The sequence below is a fragment of the Mauremys mutica genome, chromosome 6 (genome assembly GCF_020497125.1).
Source record: "Mauremys mutica isolate MM-2020 ecotype Southern chromosome 6, ASM2049712v1, whole genome shotgun sequence".
Taxonomy (NCBI): Eukaryota; Metazoa; Chordata; order Testudines; family Geoemydidae; genus Mauremys; species Mauremys mutica.
This window is the reverse complement of record NC_059077.1, coordinates 35,501,218-35,520,947: the sequence shown is the minus strand read 5'-3', so window position 1 is coordinate 35,520,947 and position 19,730 is coordinate 35,501,218. Positions and strand designations below refer to the sequence as shown.

Here is a 19,730-nt window from a genome sequence, read left to right as displayed (position 1 = left end):
ATAACTGTGGCATAAATCTTTTTTTTACTCCCTCCCCCTCTTTCTTACAGTTTTGATGTAGACAATGGCACATCATCGGGACGGAGTCCCTTGGATCCCATGACGAGCCCTGGGTCAGGGCTAATTCTCCAGGCTAACTTCGTCCATAGTCAACGTAGAGAGTCCTTCCTCTACCGGTCAGACAGTGACTATGACCTCTCTCCAAAGTCCATGTCCAGGAATTCTTCCATTGCCAGCGACATGTAAGTGTTTAAAAAAGAAAAAAAAGTTGACCTTCCACATTTTAGCTATCATTTCATCCTATGTTAATCACAAGCCCAGGCAAAATGGTCTGTTACATTTTTGGTACCATAAGTCAGCTCCTTCAGAAATCAAAGACAACAATCACAAATGCTGCTGAATCAACCTTACACATACATACTATTTTATGCACTTAATTAGTTTTGTCAATCCGATTTCAAAATAACCAATAAATATGTCAAAACAGCCCATGGAATTCACTCAGTTTCTGAATATGTTACCTTAGTGATTTTTTTAAGGAATGTATTTGACTTATATTAATCAGTGAGGCTGCTTTACATATATAATATATTTTGGCAAGGTGTGCAACAATTATCCTATATAGCCTGTTGTAAACCCCATGGTTACCTGTGGTTGTGGACAAAAGAAGTAAGGAACTGGAGAATGTATTTACTTTTCCAGCATTTCCACAAGAACAATTTCTCACAAGGTTAACCACATAGCAGCTAAATTGTGATAAGCTGCCCTTTTCTGAAAATGTTTATACTTTGTTCTTAAAAGTAGACTGCTTTGGTAGTACAGCATGGTGGTGAGAGGGATGAACAGTTTGTAAGGAGGTATCCTCATCCTTTTAAAAATGACAAATCTGTTACGTTGCAATCCAATCTATTCCCAAGGCTCAACATAAATAAATACATTTTAAAATTGCCATTTTGAAGTATTTTTGAGGCTCTAACAGGAATGATTTAGCAGATTCCAGGGATGGGATGACTCCATCAGAGGCAGAAAAAGACTTCAACTTCCTTTCACTTTGGTGACAAAATTTTAACAAGGGTTTCTTGAGAGGCTCCTCCAGCTTCTCACTGCTTTTTACTATTCTTCTGTTTTATGTACTTTCTGCCAGACGGGCTAATCCTGCAAACACATACCAAAACTGATGTTACTCATATGAGTAGTCCCAAGTCAAATGTAAATCTGTTTTATTTATAAGGCACTAAAAAAACATGTAATTCTCTAACCTCTTCTAATTTTTAAACTGCTAAAAATGAATAATAGCCAAATTATTTTTAAATTTTTAAATCTGCTCCAACTTTCATTGCTGAGTATGTGTTTAGGGTTGAACTGTAAACCCCTAAAGTAGACAGACATGCTTGCAAAGGTCCCCTACTGAACAAGGAAATCAGAAGTATAGAAACATCAGATCTTGATGCAAGTGCTAAGATTTATTTTATAAAAAGGGAATAAAAATTAATTGAACATCATCCTTTTTTAAAAAGTCACTCTTTGGGATGTGTGAATTCTCACTCATTATTGTGAAATGTATTTTCCTCTAGTATTCCAATCCTTAGGAATTTGGGACTGCTATTTTCAGCCTATGTATCTTTTTTGTAGATGTTAATTTGTCTACTCAAGATAGCTCTTTTCCCATTCGAGTGCCATTGTAGGTGACATTCATCCCTGTGCCAAGAAGCAGCACAATGCCTATGCACCACATAAGCCCTGTTGATTTAACACTTCCTAAGCCTAGTGCCACCCCTTTGCCCCCTTTCACCCTGTATGAACAATATGGGTGAGACCAAAGATCAGGGAGACAAAAATGGTCTTGTCTTGCCTGAAAAGAATGTAAAAACACATTGTAATCACAGATAGACAGTCTGATCCAGAGTCCTTACTTTCATGAGGCCAAACTTTTTGTGTCACCTCTTGTGACAATCCTACTTGAAAAGACTCTCCCAGTCTACGGTACAACACTGATCCCCAACCTGCTAGTAGATGAGTTGTTTCATTTAACAATTTCAATTACTGCTCCTCCCATAAACCCATAATCCAGTTTGGCATTTCCTTGAATTCCTAGTGAGATTTCAACACTGAGCAATAATTTGGATGAATGATTTAACTATTGAAACACTGAGGACATTCTTCTCTTTTGATATTTATAATCAGTGTTCCTTTTAAACAACATTAAACATGTAAGAACAGTTGGCTAATCAGAACTCACAAGTGGGTAAACATTCCAGTGCTCCCCATCAGACCAGAGATTCTGCCATTGTGCAATGGAGCAGCTGTTATACGTCCCTGCTCACTATGCAGGATGGAGGGGAGCATGAAATACAAAGAGCAGACCTCCTTACCTCTGGAGAGTCAAATACCACTCTTTGACCAAGCATTTTCCTTTGACTGCCATTACTGGAATGTCCTGACATTGTAAGTTCCTTCATCTGCTGTTCATTCAGACACTGAGATGACAAAGACTGGAAGCAGTCTGCACTCCCTCCAGAAACAGAGATCTTCACACCTTCAGGTTAGAGGCAACACATGTCTCGCACATGTCCTTCTAGTGATCTCAGTATCCAAATAAGAGATTGAGCCAGATATCTATCTGATTGGTCAGCATTTCTGAAAAGCTCCTATTCAAAGCAGAAAGCAAAGGTCATGTCACAATAAAGTATACAACCAACATAATTTCCACAGAACCCTAAAGTACACCTTGTTACAGGCAAAATGCTTAAAAATTAATTTTAATTGTGCAAAAAAATAAAGTGTACATAAATGTAAGAAAGGGGTGAGCAGAACTGAAAAGTTATACCTAGTCATTTTATACTAATGCTATGTGGAAAATTTAATGAGATACATTGTTGGGATACAATAAGATGTGTATGGCTCATCTGAGCACACATTATCATATATCTGAGTTGCATATTTATCATTAAACCTTAATAAACATGTTTCTGTTAAGCTTAATTAAATCACAACAATGAATTTAAGAAGGAAACGAAAAAAGAAACAAAAACAAGGAAAAGAGAAAGAAAGACAGATGGTAAAGAAAAAACCCCAAATATTTAAAGCTCATTTACATTTATTAGTTATCCATTCATGATATCTTTGTTATGATCCCTCAGTATTACCTGTTCACCTCAGGACAACAAATATAGGAGCACTTCACAGACAAAAATAAAAACAAGAAAAATCATGAGGAAAAAATGGATTGAGTTCCCGCTTAATTTTAACTGATGAATATTCTTCAGGGCAGCATGCATACATAAAGTTTACATTAATATAGGTATAAAATGCTGACCATACTGCAAAAAAAGGGTCCAGATGTGAGCAATGTGTAGCCCAGCAGTTAACATTAACACAACAATGATCTTTGACAAACAAGATCACAAATCTTATTTTCAGTTCCGTGGTGGTTGTGAATGTAAAGGCTGCGCAGCATTTTGGTTATTTAGTCAAAGGTGGGGGGAGGTCTAAGAAGACCTGGCACAGGATTCCAGAAGTGCTTTAAAACAAGTAAATATGAGTCAAGAAATAATAGTAATAGCAGGAGTATAATGATATATCCAAGCCTATTTTTAATCCTCTTTGTTCTGCAAAATGATGCCAATTATTATGTTTATTACCAAGCTTTTCTTGCAAGTAGTCATAAACCCAGTTGGTCTCTTGATTTTAAATCAGGATCACTGGCAAGTCTCTTCTTAGTCAATAATTGTGAGATGTTGCTGAATTAATGTGAGCTTCCATACTGTGCTCTGATTCTTACCATTTTCTGAGCCCCCAAACACATTACAAATGAAGACTTTCATGGCAAAGCTTACTTGCTTGGATGCTTTTTGTACACTGAATATCTAATCAAAGAACATAGCAAATTCCATATGGAATTCCAAATTGCAATTTGCTTTTTGGTCACATTTAGTGTGTTGACTTTTGATCTGTGAAGCTTAGATACCTCTGAGATAATTTTCATCCTATGGACCCTCCTAACAGTTGAGAATAAACTTGGGCATTTCCCTCAGTTTCCCTAGATGTTAATGGTTAGGATCAAGGCAGGGGTACATTCAGAAGGATTCTGGGAAAATCAGTTGTTTTATGAGTCTTCAAGATGAACAGCTCTAGCTCAAGGGATATGGAGGCCCTCACAAGCCTGTAAGCTCCTTTCAGCAAAGGGCATTTTTTTCTTTCTTCCTTAAAAGAAAAAGGTAAAGGGGAAAAAGATGGATTAGAGGAGGAAAAAATGCAAACTTCTAACACTAGCATCATAAAAGTCAAGAAATCAAGCATGCAAAGTCTGGAAATTCCAAAAGTTAAGGTAACGGTTGTTGCCATATTATTTACTTTGCCATTTTGCAATTTGTTTATATTCTTGAGTTTTGGTTAAATAGAAACATTAATGTTTCTTTCTGTGTTGTTAATGCATAATCACAAAATATATAGGATATGCAATTTAACGGGATTAATATTATAGGAGAAAATCCGAGAAACTCTGACTCTTGAGTGCTTGATTTCTCAACCTCAATAGTGCGTTAACTCTAGCTTTATGTAATTCACAAAATGTACATATGGACTTGGAGGGCAATAATATATTGGTTTTAAAAAATTTAGAGATGTCTGATTTCCATTACACATCAACATAAATTGGGGTTTTTAAGATAGCACTTTGGATTTCAGGGGTTGCAGGCGACAGAAAAAACAGTAAAGAAATATTAAAGTGAAGCACAAATGTGTAGGGTTATGAGTAAATATAGCCAGTAGATGGCAGTAATGATATAATAAATTCATTAGCTTATTATTTAATTAATTATTTTGGATTATCGCAGTGGTTAGGAGCCCCAGTCATGGACCAGGAAACATAGCACCTATCTTAAAAAAGGAGTAAAAGAAGAGCTGGGGAATTATAGACCAGTAAGCCTAACTTGGATACTGAACAAAGATACTGGAACAAATTATTAATCAACAAATTTGTTTAAACCTGGACACCAGCAGGACAAAGTCCTCTGGCACCCCATAGAATCATTATAGAGGCACCAGCAGTCTCCTAGAAATATGTTGATTTCTCCAAAGAGAGAAAACCCCAGCTGTGGTCATTTCCCTCCAGCTTCTTTTCCACTAACTGTCTAATGATGAACAGACCTTCTATCATCCCCCTTTCTTTTCTAAAACCAAACTACTCTTTTCCTAAAATGGGCTCTAGTACTTGATATTCTCTAGCAGTTTTATGCATTGGGGCAGTAGTTTAATTCCTTGGTACTTCAACCAAATCGGTATGTCACCTCCTCATTTGTAAATTAATACCAGTATGGATTTTCTCCATTCTCTTGGGATTTTCTTCTCTTTTCAAACTGTGTGCAGGACATGTGTAAGACAGTGTGCACCAACTTATGTAAAATCTTGGATTATTTCTGCTGTGACTTCATCCGGACCTGCTTCTTTTCTGGGTGCCATCTTCAGCAGGGCAGCTTTGACATCTGCCTCTCACAGGTCATCAACACATGTAATTATTGGTTCACATGATAGTATTGTAGCATATAAAGGGTTCTCCTTATTAAGTAGACCCTTATAGTATTCTCAACATTGGTTACATACCATGTGTCCTGTCACAAGCAGTCTGCCTCCTGCATCATTTATGAATAATGTGCTCACACCATCTTTCTTTTGTTTCTTGTCTACACAATTGCATGTATTTCCCTCTGAGTAAGTTGAGGGCCGTTATTCAACTCATTATGCAGTTTCTCTAAAGCTAGGCTTTTCTGATTGCTTGCTATGCTGCTCACTTGGAGGCTATATAGATGGCAATTGCTTTTTCCAAAGGGTTATTTTCCATCACCTTTTCTGGCTTCTCTCTTATTTCTTATTGCTTTCTGCACCTCCTCATGATCTGAATAACTGTTAGCTAAATAGTAAATGTAATATATTAGATATCTTCCTAAAACATCAAACTGTCTAACTGGCATCTTCTCGTCGAATAATCCACTTGGAAGTATCCTCACTCATTTTTAGCATGGCAGTCCAGTGATTGACCTGTTTGCATTTGGAAGCAAATAAAATCCCCATAGCCTCCTCTCATGTGAGGACTTAGGATGTGAGGTGACAGATATTTTCTTGGAGAACTGGCCAAGGTGTGTTCTATATGCCTTTCCACTGCTCCCCAGACTCATTCAAAAGCTAGGAAAGAGAAAGCAGCAGTGATACTATTTATGCCTTCTGACTTAAGATGCTGTGGTTCACATTACTCATTAACCTAGCGGTGGACCTCCCAACGTCTCTAATTCATAGAGGAAATCTGCTAGTGCAAAGACCAGTTCTCCATCCAGGACCAATTCTCCATCCAGATTCAAAAATGGATAGTCAGATGGTGTGATTAATACTTTCATGGATCCTAGAAAGAAGTCAACAAACAGAACTTATTCTATTAGCTGGTGCAAGGTCCATGTTTTAACTACCATATTAAATGGAGTGGAGCACAGGACTAAGTGCAGTCAGGCCTTCATGCAGCTGTAGAAGAGTGTCTATGCTGCAGAGTCTCATGTTCTCCATGTGTTGGGAAAAGAGAATTTTCCACAAATCCTGACATTGTGCTTTTTTAGAGAGACTATCCTTATTCTACTCTGACAAGGTCCTCATTCTGGGCCTTGCAAGGATCATACAGTTAATTCCTGTTGAAACTGCGACTATATTTTTTTCTATTAAAGTGATGTTCTCATTTGCTGTTTATCTCCACGACTTGAGTTTTTGAAGTTGGGTGCTTTGTCTGGTGACACCCAGTGTTGTATCTTTAACTTAGACAGAAAATCCTCACAACCTTGGAAATAAAAGGGTCTTTCTGTCATCTGACAGAGATGGAAAATGATATCCAAATATTTGGGTTTATTTTTTCAGGATTAATTATCCCCATGTTCCACAGTAGGAGAAAACACTGTGTTTCCCCCCACTCATCCCCCAAAGTATAGTTTACACAATCTGTAATTTAGGAAAGTAGATTGGATATGGAAGTTGACTCAAGTGGAGAGAACTTCAGGTGGTGGGGCTTTCGCCTACCGCCTATGACTGACAGGTCTGGGTTTGCCCTGAAGTTACAAACAGGCTGAAATACCCATTGTAGTGGAACTATGCATCTTATTACTCAAGGAAAGGACATTTTCAGGTAAACACAGATAAATGTTCTTAATCCTGCACTATTTGTTCAGATAGAACTTGCATTGGGTGCAAGTTTAAGCCCATGAAGGGAGAGCTCCTTGAAGCTTAGTGACAATTAAAAGTTGGCCAACCAGTTGAGCCACTATATAAGCTTCATCTGGGCCTTTACTATTAAAAAAATTAACTATATATTGTTTTCAAGAACAGAAAGCCAAATTACCCCATGATACAGCCTATACTCATATTTCTGAGCTAGAAAGAACTTGAAATCTACCTCTTATAATAATACACTGCAAGTAAACATGATGTCAGTTCTTAGGGTATGCAAGAAAAGCATTTTCCTTAAAGATAATCTGCAAAAAATTTTCAATGTTAAGGTGTTTGTAAAATTCAAGGAGAGGAAAAAATACAGAGTTATTAAAAAATTGAATTAGCACTATATTTTAACAAAATTAGAAACAACTATTGGCTTCCTTAGATTCTGAGGAATTTGGATTGCAGATTTCCTGATTCTTCTCTCAGAATGAGTGACATAAATATGTACAAGGGATGAAAAGAACCATTCCATTCTGAACCTCAAGTTTCATTCCCACTACTATATATGTTTTCTTTTGATCAATTTGATTAATTTCAACTCAGATGTGAGTGTTTTTCTGGAGAATTTCAGTAAAACGGGCATATTTTATTTATTAAAGCAAGAGAAAAGTATTTATATCCTTTTAAGAAAAAGATGCAACACAGTTTTTTTGTTTTTAAGATTTTATATTTAAATTGGATACGCCTTTAAGCTTCAAACTTTCTCTAGACTTTGACACCATATTTTAAAGAAATCCTGATATCCCATTTTTAAAAAGTTATAAACAAAGGATAACAGAAAAGTTAATTAAAATGAAGACCAGTGCCTGAGTACTATGCCATTTCCAATTGCTTGCAATATTTTACAGAAATTCACAGGGTGTCAAAGGCAAAGTACTCACTACAATCCCCTTTTCAAACAGGTTTGTGAAATAAGGCTGAGTTAATTCCCTTTGTTGACTATGCAATCAGTTAGTTTTTGAGCAAGAAAAGGGTGTGTTTCTTTATGACCATGGGATTTTTTTTCATGCATTTGAATCCAGGATCCCCTAAGTCTTGCTCACTTGTCTTTACAATACCATATAATACTGGATATTTTTCTTTATGACATACAAGTAGAATTCATTTTATATTATTAAAAATGCAGAACCATCACTGGTAGTATTGCTTAACACTAAAACATATTTGTTTTCCAAATAGAATTCTTTAGTGCAAAACACACTACTTCTTCCTTTAATAGTTTTAAAGAGTCTGTTCTTCTTTTGTTGTGGAAATATTAAATGTTTAAAACAAGTTACTTACTAATACTATACTTAGCAAAGGAAACTGAGTTCCTAAACCTTCTCTTCAGACAAAATTAATGCTGTTGCAGGAAGCATGTTACAATAAAAAGATTCTAAATTGAGAGTTCAATTAATCATAACAGTCATCTCCTGGCTTGCTGCATAGCTCCTGCTAATGCAATAATGGGAGGTGTGTGTGAGTGCACAGCCTCAGGGTGGAGCGGGGTGGAGAGATAGCCCTCTTAAAACTGAAAACTTAATGCACATTGGGAAACATCTTTGTCCAGCTTCCAGCTCAGTGGTCACCTGATATGCACAGGGACTGAGTTAACTTTACTATCAATCCAGACGAAACATTAGTTCATATTTCATCCCTTAGGGCACAAAAAGCTTCTTGCGTGCTTGCATCGACGATAGTTTTGTATTAACCCTGGAATTCATTCTCTAAAAGATGAGAAGTCTGAAATGGTATGTCCTTTGGTTTGTTTCCTTTGAACCTACCTATTTTATATTCATGTACTTTTTCTTGACTACCAAAGTTAAGGAAATGGTTAAAAAGGGGGGAGGGGAAAAAGCCGATATGAATTAAATTCTGTACACCTCTGATATAGTCACCCAAAGCACTGTGAACTCAATAAAATTAGAATTGTGAAGCCAGCACATAAATCTGAGACTCAGTCGGGTCATTCCCCAAGTGCAGATGGCATGATAGTGCCAGGCACATGGAGAAGCCCACCCTTTTTTCTGCTCTCTATCCTTTGAGCTCAGACTCTGCTGGAATGGCATCATTATGTGATAATTCAGTTTACATTGTGATATCATAACACAGTTTGGACTCAGATTCCAGTTTTGACCATCATTGTAGCTAGAACCTGATCCTGAGTAGTCGGTATTTCGCTAGACCATGCCGATCATACATGTATAGTTCTTTCCAAAGGCTTCATCAAGTCCTATAAGGTTTTAACAGAGCAGACATCACAAAGTCTAGGCATGGGGTACTCAAGCAATGTTACTTCACGTGCAGTACTCATGGGTTTCGTTCTTGCTACTGTTATTGTCTGGTGTATATGCACAACAAAACCGTAGGGCTTACAGACTGTCTTCTCTAACCCTGCATCCACAGGCTTCATACCATGTCCGAACCAGTCTCATAAAGAGAGGTGGGTGGATGTCATGTTTAATCCAAATATAGAAGTACACAGTGAGGATGGGGTTGTAAGAGATTTTTTTTGGTTCATCCTGAAGACTATAATAATATTCAGTAGTGGCCTTTCATATATTGTGCAATTTTTTGTGTGTAAACAGTATAAGCTCAGAGTCCAAGCACATCTACAGGGCAAATGACATTTTTCCCTATATTTTGTTGTTTGATAAATTTTAATATAAGAAACATATGCTGAAAAATACCTTACAGTGATATGCAGCATTTAAAAATTGGCCAATTTTATCAGCCTGTCACCCCATTTATCCAACAGTCTAAGTTCCCAGCCCCAGAGCACAGTCAAAGGATGCCAGTTCCCCAAGGTTAATAACATTGAGCACAGCCTTTTCAAAGCCTACTGCCTGGCTCCACCCTTTTATGAAAGTATTTTCCAGCCATAGAGCACCATGAAGAGAATGCCAGCTGGCTGCTTGGCCTTCTCATCCAGTACAAACCCTGGGGAGATAACTGGGTGTTTCAGCTGTATACCAGTGTAATACTCTGCTTTAAAGGGATATAGAATTTCAAGATGCTCTTAATGTATTATCTCACCATATATTGTATACATTTGTGAAAATTAACTGGGATTTTAACTGGATACATTAGAAACCACATTTCCAAACCCACCTGTTTGCACTCACATATTTGAAAATGTGGGCCAATATTGTTACTTACTATATTCTTTCTTATGTGTGTGTTCAAATCACTGAAGGAAGTAATGTGATTTTCCCTCAAAGTTCCATCCCCCAGGCTGTTCACTGTCTGCATGAAAGCTCATGGCCTGATCATATCTAAATGAGTAGATGAGAGCTGCACGAGTATGCCTATGGGATATGGGAATCAAACCCCTAACTCATAGTCTAGATGTACCCTTAGCTAGGGCTCTCAGCAGGTCTTCTCCACCACTTGAAACTGTACAAAATACAAGAGCCTGTCTGCTCACAGGATTGAGCTGTTATCATTGCATATTATGCCATCTTGTGTTCTTTATGTTATCTGTCTGTAGGATGGTGAATCAATTTTATTCTGGCCCCTTCGGTGGTAACAGCCTTTAATGAAGTGAGACCTCATTCATGACACCTCCTCAGGAGTTCCATCCTGGCAGGCTCACACTCATATTTCAGGAGGATGACATTTTAACTGCTGTGGTGGTCCCAAGGGTGTATGTGAGACTCTCACCTTATGAATGTCTATCTTGACCTATATCACACCATTGTAAAAATAATCTGAAAACACTGTTTGTTTCCAGTTGTATTCTGTCAGTCCTGTATGCATCCAATTTTCTTATGCCCATTTTGTTAAACAATTCTACATTACTTGGTTTTATAGAATAGTTTGTCTGGGTTTCTTTTTTCTGTTTCACTATGTCTGTAATTATTCTATATTATAGTAGGGTGGCAGTGCCACTATAGTTCAGGTTGAGTCACAACTTCTGTTTAAAGGTTGACCATTCTAGGACCTCCATAAAAACAGGCTTAGTTGGATTCCTTTGAAATTTGGTGTGCCTCGGTCGAATGCAGGGTAGGGTTTAGTGCCCTAACTTTGAGATAATTTGACCAAGAGGCTGCAAAGATATAAGCTGCCCCAAAATAAGCATTTTACAAAAAGTTTCTAGGCACCTTGTTTGCCCAGAGCTAGAGATCAAACTATTGATGTAGGTCAAAATAGTTTGTCTGTTGAGTTTTACCCAAGGCAATGCACAGCACCCACTAAATCTTCAGGAGACCCTAACTGAAAACAATATTTAAGAAAATGTACATTCTGTACATTCTTTCTGCACCAATAAAGAAAAATGGCTAGAGGGTTCCAATTCCCACCATTTTATATGCTTTCAAGCTCAACTCTAAGTGCTCTAACACTTAATGGTTATTCAGATGGCTTTGAAATTTGGTGTGCCTAACATGGGTACGCCTAACACAATGACTGCTCCTGGAGTGATGTAAATAATTCCATTGACTATTGCCAGCTCCAGAGGAACAGAGGGAAGGTGGTGTGCCGTGGAGAACATTTTTTTCCCCATTTTGTCCTTGAGTAGTGTTAGATGGAAACCTGTGGGTGAGAGTGAATAGGTTGTAAAAGGAGGTGAAGAGCTTGTACATTTCAGTGACTGTGGGGTTGGCAGAGTAGAGTTATGTGTGTTAATGACGTGTACCAGGGCATTGCTAAAATAAGGCAGAGTTAAGATTTTATGGACAACTGTAACTGAATTTCCTGGTTTTCAGGAGCTTAAGTTTTGCTCAGGTTAACATTCTGCACAGGGACGACATACCATCAAGCAACCTTAACTTTTTACCTTAATGTAGTTTTTTGCCACTAAATTTTAGTAAATGTTGACCACCCTGAATACCTCAGCATGGAGACACTTTTCAAATTCAATTATAATTATTATTAAATGTGTCCAAGTGCTCCGTCAGTGGCTTTTGCAAAATTTGCCACCACACCTTTTTGCATGCAAAAATCTAAATTATGAGAAATAAATGGAAGTGTATGAAAATTGTTCAATTCTGGTTTTGCAAATTTTTTCCCATGTTTTGTGAAGTTCACAGTCACCTGCTAGTAATTATTCTGTGAATAGTCTTTTTTCAAATTAAGCTAATATTTTCAAATTTCTGGTGCTAGTAGAAAATTATTCTTTACATACCTACTTTCATATCTGACTTCCATAGAAAGAGATTAACAGATAGATACCGATATCCCAGTGAGTAAACATGGATTCTGCTGAATTGTGTCATGCTAATAGTGACCCGAACCATTTCTCCCAGCCTTAAAGGTTAACAACATTGTCTACGTTTAGAAGCTTGTGTTGTACTCTACATGGCTTATGTTTCTTCTTTCTGCTTTCTGGAAATAGATGAGGGACACCAGGCTAACCAGAATTCTGACAGTTTCCGCTACCAGCCTCCATACCACCTGAAAGGGAAACAGCAGGATAACTGTAGGTTGTTGTGTTTTAATACACAGCAGTACCCTGTAGGTCAATAGGAAATCATATATGCTTTGCAGTTTTGCATGAAAAGGATCTTTGTTTGTTTTGTTTGACTTCCTAATTTTTGTTAAGATGAGATCCAAAGATACAGGGCTTGAGTCATCCCCCACATATGGAATGGAGGGCAACTTGTACTCACGTAAAGATTCACCCCTGTGGTATGACCAACATGTGATATCATTGCCCACTCCCAAGAGAGAGATGCTGTAATTAATCACTTCATCTCCCTGGTGCTTTAGAGACACCCTCTCTCTGGCCATTCCTGCCCATTTTGTGGACAAGCCTAGCCAGATCCAGGTCCCTGGCAGAATGGGGGATTGAGGGGTTGCCCACAACACAGGCTGATTTTTCTGTCAGTGGGTCTGGCCCACAGTGTGCTAGTAGATTACTTTGCTTTGTGCAAGCTTTGGTACTTGAGCTCTCAGTAATACACTTTTATCAAAATAATTGCAATACTTAACTGAAGGAGCTTTTGAAATGTGAAAATTAAATACCTGATTAGTTTTAGTTGATTAAACGAATATGTAATAATGTCGACTCTAAAGAGCAAAGTGCTGCCGCATTCCTCCACAGCTGAGTGAAATACAATGCATCAAGAACTCAAATAGTAGAAGGAAGTAAAAACAAAAAACCCCGCCACCGGAGAAGGCTAAATCATCCTCTCTCATGGAAAAAGTATTCAAATTCTCAAATATGCTGGCATTTGTTCCTTTGGGAGGAGAGGGATGGGGCATGGAATGAGCAGGAAGCACAGCTTTTGAATCCCACAAAGTCTGAAGATCTGTATGAAAAAGAAGCTCCAGCAGCATATATAAATATATCAGAGGGATAAATACCAGGGAAGGAGAGGAATTATTTCAGCTCAGTGCTAATGTGGACACGAGGACAAACGGATATAAATTGTCAGTCAGGAAATTTAGGCTTGAAATTAGATGAAGGTTTCCAACTATCAGGGGAGTGCAATACTGGAACAGCCTACCGAGGGAAACAGTGGGGGCGAAGGACCTCCATGACTTTAAGATTAAGCTAGATAAGTTTATGGAGGAGATGGTATGATAGGATACCGGGCTTAGTCAATAGGTTAATTAAGTGCCATACTGGTAAATAGTACAATGGGTCAATGATATGATATTCTTAACCTTTTTCCAGAGGGTATGGCTGGAGAGTCTTGCCCGCATGCTCGGGGTTCAGCTGACCGCCATATTTGGGGTCGGGAAGGAATTTTCCTCCAGGGTAGATTGGCTGTGGCCCTGGAGGTTTTTCGCCTTCCTCCGAAGCATGGGGCAGGGGTCGCTTGCTAAAGGAGTGGGGGGATCGGCTTATGTGGCCTGCATCTTGCAGGAGGTCAGACTAGATGATCATAATGGTCCCTTCTGATCTTGAATTCTATGATTCTATGATTCTATGATTGCACAGTAGATAGTGCATGAGGGGCTGCCTTTCTATGCTGCTGCTGCTGCTCCAGCCCCTGCTGCTACCTGGCAGCATGACTTGCTGTGATTGGCTGAGTCCTCTGCAACTGAGTCATAACAATAGTGCAGGGGATGCTGCAGTAGCTAATGCTTCCTGAGGCAGGGTTAACCTTCATGAGAGATCCAGGTGCCTTTCCAGCAGACCAGACAATGCCATGAAAGGGCTGTCTTTAGTTTAACCCCCTATTGACTCCAAACCATGTTACAGTCCAATCCCTTGAGTACATCTATGCCGGAGGTCTCATTGGATTCTAGGAAGTACTTGGAATGCTCTGGGAGTGGGATTCCCTCACCTGTGCTCCTATTTTTTTTCATAATTTTTAGTAAAAAGGAGACTTTATGATACATGAAAGGATACAGTACTTCCTTTTCTGACAGGGCTACTAGCATAGGAGATGGGGAGAAGCAGTAGACGTGATATATCTTGATTTTAACAAGGCTTTTGACACAGTCCCACAAGACATTCTGATAAGCAATCTAGGGAAATGCAATCTAGATGAAATTACTATAAGGTGGGTGTACAACTGGTTGAAAGACAATACTTAAAGAGTAGCTGATCAATGGTTTGCTGTCAAAATGGGAGGATGTGTCTAGTGAAGTCTCACGGGGATCAGTCCTGGGTCTGGTATTGTTCAATATTTTCATTAATGACTTGGATAACAGAGTGGAGAATACACTTGTAAAATTTGCCAATGGAGTTGAGGTTGTTTGCACTTTGGAGGACAGGATTAGAATGCCAAAGAACCTTGACAAATTGGATAATTGATCTGAAATCAACAAAGTACTACACGCAGGGAGGAAAAAATCAAATGCACGACCACAAAATGGGGAATAACTGGCTAGATGGTAATACTGCAGAAAAGGATCTGGGAGTTGTAGTGGATCACAAATTAAATATGAGCTGAATATGTGATGCAATTACAAAAAAGTTAACCTCATTCTGGGATGTAATAACAGGAGCATCATATTTAAGACCTGGGAGGTAACTGTCCCACTCTGCTAGGCACTGGTGGGGCCTCAGCAAGAGTACTGTGTCCAATTCTCGGTGACACACTTTAGGAAAGATGTGGACAAATTCAGAGAACAACAACAAAAATGATAAAAGGTTGAAAGAACCTGACTTATGAAGAAAGGTTAAAAAAACTGGGCATGTTTATTCTTGAGAAAAAAAGAGCGAGAGGACACCTGATAACAGTCTTCAAATATGTAAAGGGCTGTTAGAAAAAGAATAGTGATCAGTTGTCCTCTATGTCCGCTGAAGGTGGGACAACAAATAAGCTACATCTGCAGCAAGGGAGACTAAGTTTAGATATTTGGAAAAACTTTATAAAAGTAGTTAAACACTGGAACAAGCTTCCAAGGGAAGTTGTGGAATCCCCATCACTAGAAATTTTTAAGAACAGGTTGGACAAATACCTGTCAGGGATGGTCTAGGTTTACTTGTTCCTACCTCGGCACCTGGACTTGATGATCTCTTGAGATCCCTTGCAGCTCCACACTTCAAAGATTATGTATTTTGAGCTGCCCTGAAATTTTTAATGTGTTGCTGATTTTTATATTGACAGCTCATAACTACATTATGGAAGACAGGTGGTAGTTTGGGAAGCCAGGAATTTTGGTAGCTGAGTAGTAGAAATTTGAAGTATTTTCCACTTGTAAGGTATGGGAGGCACTCTGAATATTTGTTACCCATGAGTAAGGCTACATTTATGTCATGGAGGTCATGGAAATCACAGAATCCATTACTTCCAGAGACCTCCCTGACAATTTCTGCTGCAGCCCCAGGGGTTGGAGGTGACAGCCAGTGGGGCCCTCGCAGGGTTCCGGCAACAGCAGCGACAAGTGACAGGAACCACCGGGCAAAGTTCCATCAACAGCCTTGCGCAAGGGGAGGGGGACGCCTCGGGCAAACAGCTGGGGTGTCCCGTTTTCTCTTTGGAAATATGGTCACTTCCAGCCGCCGTGGTTGGAGGGGGAACCCCACAGCTCCCAGCCACCATGGTGGTGGGGGAAACCATGGAGCCACAGCAGCAAAAGTCACAGACAGGTCATGGCTTCTGTGAATTTTTGTTTATTGCCTGAGACCTGTCCATGGCTTTTACTAAAAATAAACATGACAAAATCTTAGCCTTACCCATGAGAGGACTGGAGCTTTTGGCAGTAGGAAGAGGATGCATCTCCTAATTCCCCTTCCAATTTTGGGTAGAGGCAGCAGTGACTTGAAATGTTGGGGACATTACTGACCACTCACCACTACCTTAGATAACTTTTATAACTAACTCTTTTGTTTCCATGACTCAGCTTCACCAAGGGTGGGGATCAGGATAGATTAATAAGAACTCCTTAGATATTGATTTTATGATAGGGCCTCTGCACCCAGTGACTGGGTCCCATTGAGGATCAGACCCTTCAAAAAACATGCTGCTTGGGCTTATTTTTATGGACATGCGCAGCTGTTTATATGCTTTTGACCCAAGTGGCAGATAGATTGGATTGACATCAGACAGACAGGAGAGTGACTTGCTTGAAAATTCAGGGATTCCAGCTGATGCACAGACAGTTAAAAGGCCAAACAAGCAAGAAGGTTTTATTGAAGAGGAGGTGAGCAAGCTATTATGCAGTGTGATAGACCCAGGCCAGTTGGGTACAGCAGAATAGCTGAAGGCAGATATACTGGCCACTGGATTAACAGTTTTCTGTTCCCTGACTGACCAGAGCAGGGGCTACTCCAGGCTAATGAGAACACCTGACTCTAATTAACCTGTAACGAATCAGGTGAGGCCATTCAGTTAATGTGACCACCTGACTCTAATTAAGGCCCTGCTGATACTATAAAAAGGGCTCACTCCAGTCAGGCAGAGGAGAGCCAGGGGAGAGGAAGTGCAGCTGAAGGGCTGGTTACTGAAGACACCCTCAAACCATCGTTAAAGGAGCCCTAAGGTAAGAGTGAAGAAGGGAGAAGCAGGAGAGCTGTGGGGAAGTGGCCCAGGGAAATGTAGCAACTCTGGCAGTGAAAGGTTGGCTGCCAACTGCTACCATTAGGGTCCCTGGGCTGGAACCCGGAGTAGAGGGCGGGCCCGGGTTCCCCCCAACCCACCACGACAGGAACAGCTCCTGGAAGGGGAAGTCAGGTACCTGTCAGGACAGGAGGCTGAACAGAGACTGTGGGAGTTCTCTCACCAATCTCCTTGCAGCCTATGATGAAAAGGGCTCAGTAGACTGTAACCCTGGCCCTAGAGAGAGAAGGGCTACATGGAGGGTCACAGTGAGCCACTGAGGCTAGCATAAACTGCCTAGAAGCGCAGGACCCACGGGAGCAAGGTCAGAGCTCTGCCACAGCAGCAAATAACACGACTTCCCCTAGTCTGGAGGTGTGAGAAGCATCATCTGTATGTAGGCTAGATATAGACGAGAGTGTAGCCCTGCAAGAGAGATCCCAAATAGTAGCGTGGGGGAGCGAAGGAAAAGGGGGATTCACAAGCAGAGACCTTGCCACAGTGCATCCTTATGAAATGTTGTTTCGCTCTGTCACTAAAGAACGTTACATAGCTCATCGACAACAATGAATGGAAATGAGAAAGACTGGGCATGTTTAGTCTTGAGAAAAGAAGACTGAGCAGGGACATGACAACAGTCTTTAACTATGTTAAGGGTTGTTATTAAGAGGATGGTGATTGTCACAGAGTAACTGGCCTTCTGAGTGGGTCAGGCATTCAGCCTACCTGTGTCAGGCTCTGCTAAAGAGAATGAGCCAACCCAGACCTACCTGTGAGTACTTAATTGCCTAGTGGCAGTTAATTAGCTAAGGAACACCTCGGTCTAATAAAGGGTTATGAGGGCTCAGTTAGGAGGTTCCAGAAGACAGGGAGCGCCTGAGGAGAGGGACTCCTCAAGAGAGCTGGTTAGCACAGGCTCTTCAAGACAGTCTGCTCACCTCTTCGCCTCCTAATAGTTTGTGACAGACCCTCAGAGCCTCCCCTGCTGCCGCAATGCCCCCAAGAAACTTGTGCAGTTAGGTCAGAAACTGTCAGGGCAGACCCCGGCCTAGGGCTTTAGAGGCTGCTGGGCCCAGTGACAGACCCTCTGGGATGGGAACAGTCCGACACCTGGAAGGACTGAGCCAAGCCAGGATGAAAGGCCCTGCAAGAAGCCAAGACTTGCTCCCCAGTGGGGGCCACCTTTCCCAGTTGTCCTATCCAGACAGATTGACACCTGCTCCCTGAGCCTCAAAGCGGGGCAAGCCTCAGCTCAGCACCCTTGGAACTGCTCAGCTCAACCATAACAGGATCTGGGCACCAACAAGGGCAGCTCCCAGCCCATAGGGCCCCGGTTAACAGGCACTGTGGTGCCCCCTCTCTCTACAAAACTACCTGAACTGGGGAAGCTGATCCCTCTTGCATAGGGGGTAGCAAGCTCCTTCTCACAGGACAGAGTGGAGGGTCCGTGCACCCTGGTCCCTGCACCCTCACCCTGGCCCCACGCCCAGCTCAGCCCAACACCTTGGCCCCTGCACTACCCAGTTCCCTGCCTGGCCCCAGCCCTCACCACCTGCCCAGTTACCAGCACCTGTGCACCCCCGTCCACACCCATGCCTGGCTCTTCACACCCACAGACTGCACCTGCCATGCAGCACAGCAGCCACACCTGCTCCCCCACAGTCTGCCACCTGCACCATTCTGAATGAGCTGCTTGCTGGGAGCCGTGGACACTGGAGTTGAAGGACCAGCCGCAGTGCAAGTCCAGGATGGAAGCTGGGGCCAAGGCAGGCGCCAATGACTGCCTGAGTAGCCTGGCTTGTGGAGGCCAGGTGTGGAGTGGAAGGTGTGAGCTAAGTGCTGACATGGAGCCGGGCAGGTAGTGACACTTATGGCCAAAGCCACAGCCATGCTTGAAGTACTGCCAAGGAGCAGCCTTGAGCCGCAGCTACAATCTTGCCCATCCAGAGGGTGAGGAGCAGCTGGGGAAGGGGTGGGAGTGCTTCCCTGGCAGCCCAGCTGGCAGCCATTTCCTGCTTTTCAGAACCTCAGATGGTTCCATCCATGAGTTGGTTCCATCCTGCTCTTCAGAACCTCATCTGGTTTCATCCATCCTGCCAGCCTCATCCATCACAGAAATCTCCATCCAAGTCTGCCTATAGCTAGGGCAGCCTCTGTTGGTTAGGGAGCTCAGCAGGAAAGGGAACCTAAGAAGAGTGCTCCAAGACACAGAATGTTCTGAAAAGGAAGGAAGAGCTATGAGTGCCAAGCCCTTAGGGAGACCTGTCTGATTATCAGACAACAACAGGAACTATATGCTGTTTCATAGAAGAGTTGCTATGGTTTGACCTCTGTGGGGACCTTGAACCCAGAAAAGGAACCCTCTTCCAGGTGATGGCAAGATGCATGGCTCCAGGGGCTCATCCCAGGTCAAGAGGGCCTTACTGGTAAAGAGCCTAAGACAGAGGAAGTGGATGGACTTAGGTAGGGCAGACAGATTAGAGTGAACTCATCCCCACTTGCCCCTAGCTAGGATGCTGGGGTAAAGTCTTGTTTGCATACCACATTTGGCCTTTTGTTAAATAA

At 41.2% G+C, this 19,730-nt stretch overlaps 1 protein-coding gene across 4 annotated transcripts in view; it reads left to right on the top strand.

The window, feature by feature from the left end:
* Window positions 1-19,730, top strand: part of LOC123372697 (cAMP-specific 3',5'-cyclic phosphodiesterase 4D) — a 618,378-nt gene that overhangs the window by 420,003 nt on the left and 178,645 nt on the right. For all 4 annotated transcript variants that reach the window (XM_045021019.1, XM_045021017.1, XM_045021020.1 and 1 more), the window contains one exon: window positions 51-242. In XM_045021019.1, the coding sequence (XP_044876954.1) occupies window positions 51-242 (192 nt within the window). The remainder of the gene's footprint in view (window positions 1-50; window positions 243-19,730) is intronic.